The 12,888-nt window shown below is 35.7% G+C and overlaps 2 protein-coding genes across 3 annotated transcripts; one reads left to right on the top strand and one right to left on the bottom strand.

The window, feature by feature from the left end:
- The first annotated feature begins 2,440 nt into the window (after positions 1-2,440).
- On the top strand, positions 2,441-5,687 carry LOC7471108 (uncharacterized). Of its 2 annotated transcripts, none has more exons than XM_002311352.4 (6): positions 2,441-2,739; positions 3,702-4,546; positions 4,695-4,795; positions 4,875-4,964; positions 5,055-5,182; positions 5,357-5,687. In XM_002311352.4, exons 2-6 carry the CDS (start codon positions 3,742-3,744, stop codon positions 5,499-5,501), a joined length of 1,269 nt encoding a protein of 422 aa, XP_002311388.1. In that variant the 5' UTR covers positions 2,441-2,739; positions 3,702-3,741; the 3' UTR covers positions 5,502-5,687. The 2 variants fall into 2 exon arrangements, with proteins under 2 accessions (XP_002311388.1, XP_024463217.1); XM_024607449.2 differs by having other exon boundaries at positions 2,442-2,739; positions 3,640-4,546.
- A 354-nt stretch (positions 5,688-6,041) lies between these two features.
- Positions 6,042-8,367, bottom strand: LOC7471109 (ubiquitin-conjugating enzyme E2 32). Its single transcript, XM_002312299.4, has 5 exons — positions 7,979-8,367; positions 7,760-7,891; positions 7,555-7,639; positions 6,860-7,023; positions 6,042-6,791 (listed from the first exon to the last, which is right to left on the bottom strand). Exons 1-5 carry the CDS (start codon positions 8,087-8,089, stop codon positions 6,351-6,353), a joined length of 933 nt encoding a protein of 310 aa, XP_002312335.1. The 5' UTR covers positions 8,090-8,367; the 3' UTR covers positions 6,042-6,350.
- Positions 8,368-12,888: the final 4,521 nt, after the last annotated feature.

Genomic DNA, 12,888 nt, shown 5'->3' on the forward strand with positions numbered 1-12,888 from the left:
CATGTGAAAAGGTAGTAGTTTTTTATAACTACGTGTGTTTTGTTTTTTATGTTTTTTTTTTAATATTTGTGATGTACTGTGATGGATCATAGGTGATGATAAAATTTATTTTTTTAAAATATTTTTTTATTTTAAAATATATTAAAATAATATTTTTTTTATTTTTAACATCCATTAAAAGTTCAAAACTATAAAAAAACACTAAAAAAATTATTTAAAATTTAAAAAATTATTTTTTAAAATACAAATTAAACTAGAATGTCAAATAAAACCTTAATAAATATTTGATATTGTATTTTGAAGTGCATTTCAGTATTTTTTTTAAACAAATATGTTTGTCTTAAAAAAAAAACCCCATCAAATAGTGTTTCAGGGTCTAGTCTGTACCATAGGTAGATGGATGCCTCATTTTTAGTTAAATTATTATTTCTCGTGGTCTTTAAAGTATCATAGAACTGCAACTTAAGAGGTTAGAAGAGAGAGAAGAAAAGAAAAAAGAAATAACAAAAGCTGATAAGCAGAGAGTGAGTCGGAGAGAGATGGCAGCAGAGACGATAGTGGGTGTTGTTGTTTCCTTTTTTTTTTCTTGCTTGCCGTGAGATCTCTAATGGGAGTGGTATAGAAAGATATGGAGATATATATTGCGTGTTCACCTGTAGCAACAAACGTTGTTAAGTTCTTCTGTAGACATGGAATTGTTTTTCTGTATTGTTGCAGAGCCATCTTGGGTAGTGTGAGCAGCTATGCAGTGAATAATGGATCCTGCCCTATTACGGTTGTGAAGCATTCGGACCATGAACACTGAGCCCGTGTACTTTCGCAGAGCCATCTTGGGTGGTGTGAGCTTGGATTTTTTTTTTCCTTCTTGTTCAAGCTCTACAGAATTTGTATGGCATGTAAAGTTATGTTGTATCAAATAAATCTGTTGTTTCTAGTTATTATTATGTATCCAACTGGGGCTAAGCTGACAACTCTCCATCAAATGCATTCTACACTCTCTACATAAATGAGGTGCAATTTCCCCATGCGTGACAGTGCAGTAGCCTCATCCACTATGTTAGCAATGAGGTTGATGAGGAAATATTTTTTTCGGAATGCTTAAAGTGAACATTACCATACTCGGAATAAAGAAAATGATGATTAACATCTCCGGCCACCAGTATCCAGAGAGGATCGCTTCAAGTTTATTCTCATCGCTTAAAGTGAACATTTTCATACTTTCTCGCCCGTCTCAAACCTGGATAAGTTTACTTTTCTGTAGAGCTTCATCCCAGCCTCGTTACCTTCTGTGTATATGGGGTCTAAAAATAGTTAAAAGAAACTCATTATACCTTCTTGTTCGTCATTTTTATTCATGCCTTAAAATCCTACAATTCTCATCTGCATGCCGTCGTATTCTCATGGCTAATTGGTTAAATGATCCCATAATCTTTTGATCAAACCCGACTAGACCCATAACCTTTCAATTTTATGATTTTGGTCTCTCAAACTAACACGTTATATATATCACTTGACCTGTACATGCATGATTCAGATTTCCCTCCCAGACTTCTCCGCTAAAAAACAATTCCACTGATCACATCATTTCCTTCTCCAAAGACTCTATGAACTAAATAAGAAAAGATCCAAAAGAATAAAAAAAAGAAGAGAAGAAAAGGAGGAAGAAGAAGAAGACTCACAAACCCATTCGACCATCTTTTTTAAAGTCATCAAGTCATCCCCAAATCACTTGAAGCATTGTCATCCTCGTCCATGAAGGATGACAATGTTTCAACTGATTATAACTGGAACACCAAATAATCTTTTACAGTAATTATTTGCCGTTTTTTATATCGGCCCTGAATCTAGAATTGTAAGGCAGATGGTTATGTGTATGGTATACATGAGTTGATAGCTGAGGATGAAAATTTCACTAGAACCTATTGTAAATTGATTCCAGCTGGCTCGAATAGGTAGAAATTTTTTAGACTCGATAATGTTCAAGTAAAATTTAAAGGCAAAAAGTTAAGGGTCCAGGTTCACTATGAAAACTAGTTTACTCAATTTAAAACCGACTTGAAATAAATATTATATAATTAATCTTAAAGTTTTTAAAAATTATATGTATATCAAATTAATTATGAACTAAATAGTTATAATTATAGTATTCATATTTGAGTTATAAATTGAGTTTAAATATGAAAAATTCATACCGATTAAGTTTAAAACAATTTTAAATAATTATTTTAGATTTAAATACAAGTATAAATATAAATATCCATAGCACACAACTTGGTTGAGGTACCTAAAAGTTAGCCAGGGAAATATTTTTACCATTAAACGAAAGTAAAAACAAAAGATTGCTGGTGGACCTTCTCCTTGGACTAGCGTAATAGTCCTATGAAATCATATGGGCTTTGTCTGGGCCTCTTGGTGTATTAAACTCCCTGCTTGTAAAATTTACGCTTATGAAGAAATTTAAAAGAAGTGGAGAAGCAAGAAAAGAGAAAAAAAAAATGGAGCAGATAAAGAGTTCCAGTTCCAGTATCCTTTACTATAACCAGCCTAAGAATGGCATAACTCCCTGTCTCGCACTAACCCCTCATTCATTTTTAACTAGATCAAAACATCCCCATTTTCCCAGAAGGAAAAGGAGACTCACATAACCCCCCCTCTCCAAAAGGCTTTCCCCGTAATCACCAAAGTACTTGTCTTTTTGTGGCCCTCCTTTTCTAGGGTTTCAGTTGGCTTCTTTGCTAGGTAAGTATCCACTACATTTGATGGGTTCTTGTTGCTATCTGATCTTTTTCTTTGCTGCTTTGAAATGGGTTTGCTTTGAAGTTCGATTTTGATGTAAAAAGAAGGAAGCTATGTTTTTTCTTCCTAAAGAAAGCTGAAACTAAAAAGATTAGTTCTTCGATGTAAAAGAGAGTTGTTTTTAGGTTTGGTAATTCAACTTAAGATTAAAAGTAAAAAAAAAATTAATTGAAATTTAGATGTCACTGTGAAGAAGAGGGAATCTACTTGTTTGATTGTTTCTTTTTTCCCTGTTTGGTTGCCGAGAAAATAAAGGAAAATGAGAAGAAAACCTGGACTTAGTTTCATGGTTGTGCTTATTTCTGTACCAGAAATGGAAATGCGAGGTTCTAAGCAAAAGGGTTTCAAGGATTGTCTTTGTTTTTTGTTTTCCCGCTAAATATGTTTGAAGTGAAGTACCTAGTCTGTAGGGATTTTCTTTGATGAGTTACTTCACTTAGGTTTCGTTCATTATGCTCCAAAAGTTTTTAATAGCTTATAATGTTGGGCCTTACGGAACAGCTTAACCTTTTGAGTTGAGATGATTCCTTAAAAATATTTTAGTTTAGTTCCAGCATACCATTGGCTATTCTTTTCATGATTTAAGATTTTGGAGTTTGGATTTGTTCTTTGATATATTGTGTTCTTTTTTATTTTTTATTTTTTGGGCCGTTGTTCATTAAAAGAAGTCTCTATTTGGTGTGTATGAATTATCTCAATTCACTTTGCTTGCCACTATTTTGAATCTTACTATTCCCTTTCTCTATTATTCAACAAAGTTCTAGTCGAGCGTTTCACATGGTTAAATGTTTAGTTTATGCTCTGCTGGAAGTTAAGTAATGCTTCTATGCATTTAATCCTCAGGTGTGGTGACTTGTTGCTATTGCAACCCTGTGATCTTCTTGCTTGCTTTCTGCTTTTTATAGGAAGCAATCCACAGTAACAGTTTGCAAATTTTAAGTTCATATGGAAAATTTAAATGGGACTCATTCCGCTGGTCTTGGGTCCACAATAAGGAAGAAGAGGAGTATTATATCTCGTCGGCCTTGTTCTGATCCACAGAAATTTCTACAGACTTCTACTTTGCTGTCATCCTCTACGCAGTTTTTAAACTGTGGACACAATGAGGAACAAGTAGCATCTGGTTCAGATGGATTGAGAAGTGAGAAAAGACTGAAGAAGCTTAAGCTCAAGTTTGGTGGTGTCACTCATACAATACATGCCAAGCCAGCAACAGAATATGCTTTCAATGGCGGGTCTTCACTCACAAAATCTTATCAAGGTTTTGATGCTTCTCGGTCTCGAGAGAAGTTACTTGTTCAGGATTCTAGTTTTAGAAAGGGCAATTCTTCGGGAAGAAAGATGTCTGGTGAAAGTATCTTTGTGAACGGAACATCCCATTTTGAAGCAGTTCGCAAGAGTAACAGAGTTCCTAAGAGGTGTGCAATGGATGTGGAATTTGATGAAGATGGTGACATAGATGAGGAAGTACGTTACCTTGGAAGACTCAATGCTTATAAGGAGAGAAGAAGGGGGGTATCAATGGTTTCAGATGGTAGGCAAGAGGATAAGGATTTTGTGCAAGAGGAAGAGCCTACATCAGAGGATGAACCTGGATACCCAAGCAAGAGGCTGGGATATGTTGGAGGAAGGAATGAATCAACTACAACTGCACATAAACGGGCTCGTCAGACAGCCAAAGATGATTTTCTTGTGCCTGGTGCCAGTCTTCTTGAGTTCCCGAATGGTTTACCTTCAATCCCTCCTAAAAGTGAGTGTTTGTCTGTTTCCATGTTCTTTGCACCAGTCTCATTTACAGCTTGGAAGGGAATGATTGAAGATAAAACTAGTTTACACCTCGGTAATAATGGCTTGTTGCTAAATCTAATTTATTTCCTTTATTGGTGTATTAATGGCAGAACAAAAGACTAAGCTCTCCGAAGTAGAGCAGCAATTAAAGAAAGCTGAGACTGCACAAAGGCGTAGAATGCAATCAGAGAAGGCAGCAAGGGAGGCTGAGGTTTGCTAATCATGCCATATGTTAGTTCTATAACCTCTTGGCAGTGGATGGGAAAACCGTCTAACTTTGTATGTTTTAGGCTGAAGCAATCAGAAAAATACGTGGCCAGGATTCTGGAAGAAAGAAGAAGGAAGAAAAGATGAGGAAACAGCGTGATGAAGTGGTTCAGGTACTTGGAAAATAGACATGCAACTTTTACCTTCTCCTTCACATGGTCTTTAGCAGCATTTGAATCAAGAATAAATTTTACTTGGTGCAGGCAAAGGCTGCCAAAGCTGATGCAATTGGGCCAAATACTGTCAGATGGGTCATTGGCCCCACTGGAACTACGGTTATTTTCTCTGACGACATTGGTCTGCCACGCATATTTAATTCAGTGCCATGCAGGTACAAGTTCACCCTGTCATCCCTCCAAGTATTTTCTTTGGAATGCTATGTAGACCGAAAACTGGCATTTTGTTTTGCTCTGTAGAAATGCAAGTGCTTACATTTTGTCGACATTTAAATATAATTACTCTTATCTGTTTTGTGGTATTTACAATGTGGTGTTTTGATTTGCAGTTATCCTCCACCACGTGAAAAATGTGCGGGTCCAAACTGTACAAATGCATACAAGTATCGCGACTCGAAGTCAAAGCTTCCCCTGTGTAGTCTCCATTGTTACAAGGCAATACATGGAAAGATGCAACCTTTAATTACCTGCTGATATAACTACTGCTCTTCCCTGGTCACTGAATGATATCGAGGACAGTATTTTGTAACATAGTGTCGTGGCAAAGACAGCATGATTAGTTTCCATGTGAGATCGGCATGGTCAAATATGATCTATGGCATTCCTTTGTCATATATATTTCTGTGTCAAATATAAATGCACCCAATCATTGAAAGAGAACTCTATCATTGTCCAGTTTAGGTAAAAAATAATGTGTGTATGATTGTCCAGTTACATTGTTTGGTCTGGGAGGGAGATGAGTGTCATCAGAGAGGTTAATTATGGCCGTCGCAGAGAATGGTTAAGGCTCAGTTCGTTGCAGACTAGCCTTGATTTCTCTGCTTTAACCGTGTATGCTGCACACTTGTTCCATCCTTGGCATTCCTATGGTTGAAGTTGGCCACGGAAGGAAAATTGTGTTCTCTGATAACTATGTTGATCAGGGTCCTATGAAGTGCACAGGAGGGTGGGTTCTGTTAATTGGATATGTTTGTTAACCTGGATGTTAATACAAAAGGTCCAGACAAGTAAATATGAAAATAATGATCCTGCATGAATATTATTAAAAGACACGCAAGAACAGTTAGATGACCTTCCCAAAGCAATTCCAGTAATCACTCCGTAAACGGAAGCATCTACAACGATCAAATATAGATACTAAAATACTTCCAAACTTGTCAATGCAAATGAGTTGCTCATCCACATTATTAATTACAATAATGGAGCATGTCAATCGGATCATAACATATACTGCGAAATACGAACAATCCCAGTGTAAAAATGACATAGATTTCTTTTTCCGATTTCCTTTTTCTATAAATTGCTTCATAAAAATCACTGTACCTAAGATCCATCCATGAAGAAGGCACCATATCCGCTAGATTTCATAAACTTCTTCAGCAAAAGAACCACGATTGCAATGGCGAGTCCAACAGCAGCCCATGTGAACAACCTATCATCGGCTGGTTTTTGAACCCTAGTCACTTGCCTTTGCAGTAGCTGATCGCTTGAACATTTAGCAGGAACCTCTCTTGATGCACTGGTTCCTGCAGGACTAGGGTTCGCAGTAATGTGAGCTTCGTGCACTTGTTCAAAGACCCTCTCGCCCACTTCCTGAATTTCACCAACAGCTGGATTTGGAAGGTCTTCAGCAGCAGTTACAGCCTCAGCATCTGGCGAACTTTCCTGGGTTTCACACACACTGTTGTTAGGGTGTTCTTCAGAACCCTGTGCAGGGTTTTGTTGAGGAACAGATGGCGCCTTGCTAAGCATGTATTGATGAATCTGTTCATCAAACAGTTCATTAGCACATATTGTAACAAATGACAATACACGATGAAATAATCACTAACCTCATCAATGAGTTTTTGCCGTTCAGGGGTCCCAAATCTTGGGGCTGCTTCACGAGATTTAACAGCCAAAACACGCCTTTCCTCTTTCTTGTAGTCTAGTGAGCCCAACGCACCATTCGGGCTGGTGGGCATGAATGCAATAAGTGCTACTAGAGCTGTTCGTACTGCCAAACAGAATAATCAATACAATGAAAAATCAGCCGTATGCCAAGCTATGGAATCGATACATTCTAACTTCTAAAAAGAATCAGATGCTCATGTGGTTGAGCAATTAGACCTTCATAAGTGAAGAAAAGGCAACCTCAAAGATAACATTTACACCAGGAATGATTTTCATTCCGGTACCCCAAGTCTAATTCTTTTCCTAGATAACATAACAAATATGACCACAGGCCAGGTCTTCATTAACATGAAGTAAACAAACACAAAGAAATCTTAGTTCTTCAAGTAAAACAGATAGACACCAACAAACATTTTCTTCTTCAACCCAGGCCTAAATATGGCCTAATCACAGGCGGCATATCAAAATCAATCTCACTCGCACACCTTAATTAACTAATACTTCTAAAGATAATTCGCCAAAACCTCTTTCGCTATAAGAGATTTAATAAAATTGTTACTGTTGCATCCTGATAATTTAGCTATCTATACACATAATAATTTGGTAAAGCCAACAATAACTATTAAAAACGTACCACTCCATGACGGCTGCCAATGCTCAGGATGATGATTTGATATGCTTAAGCATATCTTTGTCTGCGTTTCAAAACGCCCATTTGGCTGCCAAAAAAAAACCAACAGCAATAACAAACAATTCAAAAAATCCATTAGCCCTATAAAAATTTCCAAAAAGAATTTTAAAAAGAAAGGTTTTAAAAAGGTATTTTCCATTGTTAATACCGTCAGCAACATAAAAGAAGGAGGCTTAAATGGATACTCAGCAGGCAATTGAATCCTCCCATGATAAATCCCTCCTTCAAATTCAGTCTCTCCTGGTCCTCTTATAGCAAATTGCCATTCAAATATATTCTCCTATTATATAATAATAAAAAAAACAAAATTAATAAAAATAAAAAAAACCCGAAATTAATAAATCATTGATATTCAAATTGAACATACCTCAAGAGGGAGGCTCATGAAATCATCAGATGGGTTCGATTGCATCTCTTTAACTTCCTGTAAAATCCTCTTCACAGCTGGATTTTTCAGATTATACTTGTCCTCGGCCATCACTTTTTTAGATCGACTGATCTGATCGATCCACGACCACTACCGCCGGTTATATGGAGAGAAATTAAGGTCTGTGTGTAGACGAGAATGGAGGGTTGAAAGTATATTAAGGAAAGGATGACAACATAGATATCTGCTTGTTGGTGTTGGAGCTGGAGGCGATGAAATGCCTGTTGAAGAGATATTAATTGGATAAGTTAAAACGATTTCAAAAGTAAAAAAAAAAAAAAATATTAACTTAAAGTTAAAGTTTTTTAAAAAAATACGATTCAACCGTGATGCAAACACCAATTTTGAGAGCTGCCGCTGACACGTCATTCGACTCATAACAGGTTGCGTGGCTTTCAGTAATTGGATAAGGTTTGTCTTTCATTATCAGTCTGCCCAATAGAAACTCATTCTGGTGCTTGAAGGAATTGTTTGCCTGGGCTGGGCTGGGCTGCAGGGAGTCGGGCTTTAGACTGAAAGGAAGGGTTGGTATGGATTTTTTTTTTGTAACTGTTCGAAGTTTTAGCATGCAGATAGTTCTCGGGACAGAGATCTTCAATCAGGAGTTGCTAATTTGAAGCCCTTTTCTTCGACAGTGCTTATTTCGATGTACTTGTAGGATTAGTCTCTCTCTCTCTCTCTCTCTATTTTTTTGGTTAAAGGTAGAAATCTATGCTTTTTGAAGAAGAAGTGGGATAATAATTCGTCTAAAGAAAATATAAGGTCCATTGTTTACAGACGAGTTTATAAATGAAGAAAAAGGGAACGTCCAATGCTATTGCATGTGAAGACTGTATGCTGAGGAAAGAGTGAAGGAGGGGTGGAAGACCTAGACTTTGGAGTTTCGAGATGCGACGAGTGTGAGATTTTTTGAGGGTGGACTTTAGTTTACTAGAATGATCAGTAGCAGAGATTTATGGTTACCTTTTTGTATCTGTGGTTATCAAACTGGATTCACGAGTTAAATTCTTTTGACTTTGTGCGTGATACATTTGCCAGAACCATGCATGATACTTTGATAGATAAGCATATTGGATAGTAAAATCCATTTACTCAAAATTCCCAACAGCATCCAAGAAAAACACAACACATCATGGAAGCTCAATAGATGTCAAAACCTGTTGAAAAAAAGGCTGAAACAAAGATATCAAACCCAGCTTTTTTGAGCTTGGTTACGTATTAAGTCCAAACACATGTGGATCTAGTAAGATGCCAAACTCAACTCCCTTAAACTCAGTTTTATTCCAAACCCAGGCATTTGTGGTTCTGATAAGATATCAAAAACTTAACTCCCTCGGGTTTGACTACATTCCAAGCCTAAATAGTTGTGAGTCTAGCAAGGTACCAGATTCAACTTTTTTAGGCTCGGCTATGCGGTAAATGCTTTTGGATTTATAAGGACACTAGGCTCAATATTTTTAGGATCGTCCTGGATCCTAACATACAATAAAAAAAAAACCTAGGGTTATCATCTCCCTATGTCTTACGTCAATATTACGTCAATATTAAGCTTATTGCTTAATAAATGTGTTTGTACCCTTTATTTAGATGAGAAAAGTCTCCTTATTGGGTGGCAGGGTACACCGACGTTTTCACTCCCTGTGTAGAAATTCAACAAGAATCGAAAGGGGTTGAAATGATTTGCAGTTCTCATACCATATAGCCTCTTCAATTAACCGAGTTCCTCATTTACTAATCAAAGAGTTTATTTCTGGCTATCAATTTTTGGTAAGAAATGCATATGTATATGATGTTGAACTTGTTGTGAATATGTTAATAAATCTGATAGATAAGGCTAATTTCATAAAAAAACCTGAACACGTTAAACGTATAACTTAAGAAAAATAATTGTAATTTTAGATCTGATGAATCATATTTAAATTTTATTAAATAATTCTATAAGCCAAGTTCTATAAGGAGCTGAGTTGTTATAACCGGCTGAAGTTTGACAAACCCTCAAAGTTTTTGTTATTTTAAATATTTTTCTAATTAATTTTAGATTTTAATTGCCTTTTCTATTCAAATTTAGATTTTTTTTTGTTAGGTTGATTTTAAATTTTTATATAAAATATAAAATGTTGATGTGTTATTTTTTTTTATTAGATTATTAAATCATAAACTTTTCAAAAAGACATTTGAGTTTTTTTCTCATTTTATCTATGATTACACGCTATAACCTTAGAACTTGAATTTTTTTATTATTATTCACACGTAATCATATGCTTATGCGTATATTGTATTTTATATTGTATCTTTGGTCCTCTGCTTAGCTGGTGAAGGTGTAAGCAACGAATTTTTGTGTTTAAGATTTTTTTTTCTTTTATTAAATTTTCGTATGCAGTTTGTTGCTATTAGCTTTCTGAGAAAAACCTCCTTTCTGTCAGCGCTATCTTCCGTCAGCTGTGCAATTGTCTGCCTTTACTTTTTTTTAATATGTATTTATTACCAGCTGATCGGTCTTCCATTTTGAATTTCTTTAATGTCCTTGAGGTGGCGTTAGCTTTTGTTCACGGACAATTTATACCGTCACGTGGTCGTTTAGGATTGAGGTGGCGTTAGCTTTTTACCCCAACCGTAATTTGTGGATCCTATCATTAAATGAGGTGAAACCTCATAAATTATAAAGCTATTTTTAGGTGCTTTTCTTGAACCACAAAAATCTGAACCACCTTATTATTTTATTTTATTTTTTTATCTTTGTATCGTTAAAAATACCTGATCATTTTAACCTTTGCAGTTGCTCTTGAACCACAAAAAGAGAGAAACACCCCAGCGTGCATTTGTTTCACAAAAGTCTGGTTTTGCCTACAAGAAACACTCCATCAAATCTATACAAGTCGTCCCTGCAAAGTTTGGAGAGTTCTCATAGCCAAATCTTCATGTTTTCTTGATGCCAGCAACTCCTTGGGTGTGTTCGAGTTAAGTTTGATTAGGCAATGTTTCCATAGATCTACAAGTGTTTAAACATTTTCTTTCCATCTTATTTTTCAGCTTCAGATTATGGCTTGATGTTCTCTAGAGACAAACATGCATTGGGTTAAGTAAAGTGATGATATTTTAATGGAATAATAAAAATAATTTTTTTAATGTTGCATCGTTGTATTTATAATGTGTTAATAATTCAATGTATAATAATGTAATTAAAAAATAAAAAATTAATATAAGTCTTTTTAGTCATTTTACTTGCAACATTACTTTTAAAAATAATTTTAACTAATCATCTTTGAACGAGTGTTTATTCAATCACAATTTTAATTAAATATCAGATATATTTTTATATATCTTTACCAATAAATATCGGATCAAGAAAAACATAAGAGTGTAAATTTTCTAGAATTCTCAAGTGTGTTGGGTTGGCATACGCCAACACCAAACACGTTCGAGTGGAGGCGTGTTGGGCCTGGTGCTAACTAGACCCAGCCCCCAAATGGGCTTGGCAATGTGTCAAGCCTAGCCTCTAGTGGGCTTAAATCTATTATGGCTCATCATTTCTCAATCTTTTAGCTAGAAAAAATGAGTGAAATGCAACTCACAATGCAATTTAAAATATCACAAAAATAAAGTTACATTTCAACCTTCTTTTCTCCATAAAAGGATAAAACTCATGAGTTATAAATACACCATGAGATCTTCAGAACAAAGGTTCACAATCTTCATTCTTCACTGCACATATATTTTCAGAGCATCTCTCTCTAGAATATTATTATATTTTTTCTCTCTAAAAAGATACTTATTTAAGTATCGAAGAGTCTCCATCTCTACCAAAAAGAATTTTTTGCAAGTATTAGCCACAAAGTCATCCTGGCTTACCAAGCACAAATACATGCTAGCAACCACTTTGGTTAGAAAGAATGAATAAGATTGTTAGGATCAAATGATTAACCGACTATCTAATCCAGGAGTTTTATTCTTAGGCTACTTATATTTTTGGAACATCATCAGCAGCATCGTCTATGAAAAAACTGATTAAAAGCCATTAGTTTCTTCCTAAAACTTACTTTTAGTATTTTCAGGGCATTTCATGGAACACAACCAATGCCCACCAGGGCTAGGACACGGGACAAATCAACTTGTTGCCTCGGACACTCTTACCTAACAAGAGCTTTAACAACTCACTTGTTAGGTGCAAATCCTTACCTAGGTCGTGCTGGCAACCGAGGAAAAAATCAGACCTTGCTACCCTAATAACTCTTAACACTCTTAACAATACACAATGCTTTAACGCCATGACCACCGGATGCACAAGAAGCCCGTAAACGATTCCACTATTAAGAGGAGACTAGTAAGGATAATATTCATGGGAGTCTCTCAAGGGATCGTTGCCACACCCATGTATAAAGTAAATACTATAAATGTACTTCTTTAGTTACTATAGGACGAACAATGATCATTGTAACCATCATTTTACACCAAGCTCCATGGGCTCCTAAGAGCCCAACAAACAAAAAACTAAGAGATAATATATGGAAAAGCATAAATGAGGGAACGTCTATAGCCCCCATCAGTAAAGAGTTTCTCCCTTGTTCAAATGCATATTGAGCATTCGACTCCCTGAAGATTATATTTTCATGAAAATAGGTTTGGACAACTATGATGGCTTGGCCGACCCAAAGAAGCATGTACAAAATATGCACCAATCTCTAAGGAAAAGACGTAGTCTCCCCGAAGCTATATGCATCATTTCTATTATCGTTTGATTGAATAAAAAATTATTTTAATAAACAAATCTAGCAAACACAACTGGGTAAATATCTCATCTTGTGAGATTAAATATCTTAATTTATATCTATCTCTCAATTTTTTCAGTTATA

The sequence above is a fragment of the Populus trichocarpa genome, chromosome 8 (genome assembly GCF_000002775.5).
Source record: "Populus trichocarpa isolate Nisqually-1 chromosome 8, P.trichocarpa_v4.1, whole genome shotgun sequence".
Lineage (NCBI taxonomy): Eukaryota > Viridiplantae > Streptophyta > Magnoliopsida > Malpighiales > Salicaceae > Populus > Populus trichocarpa.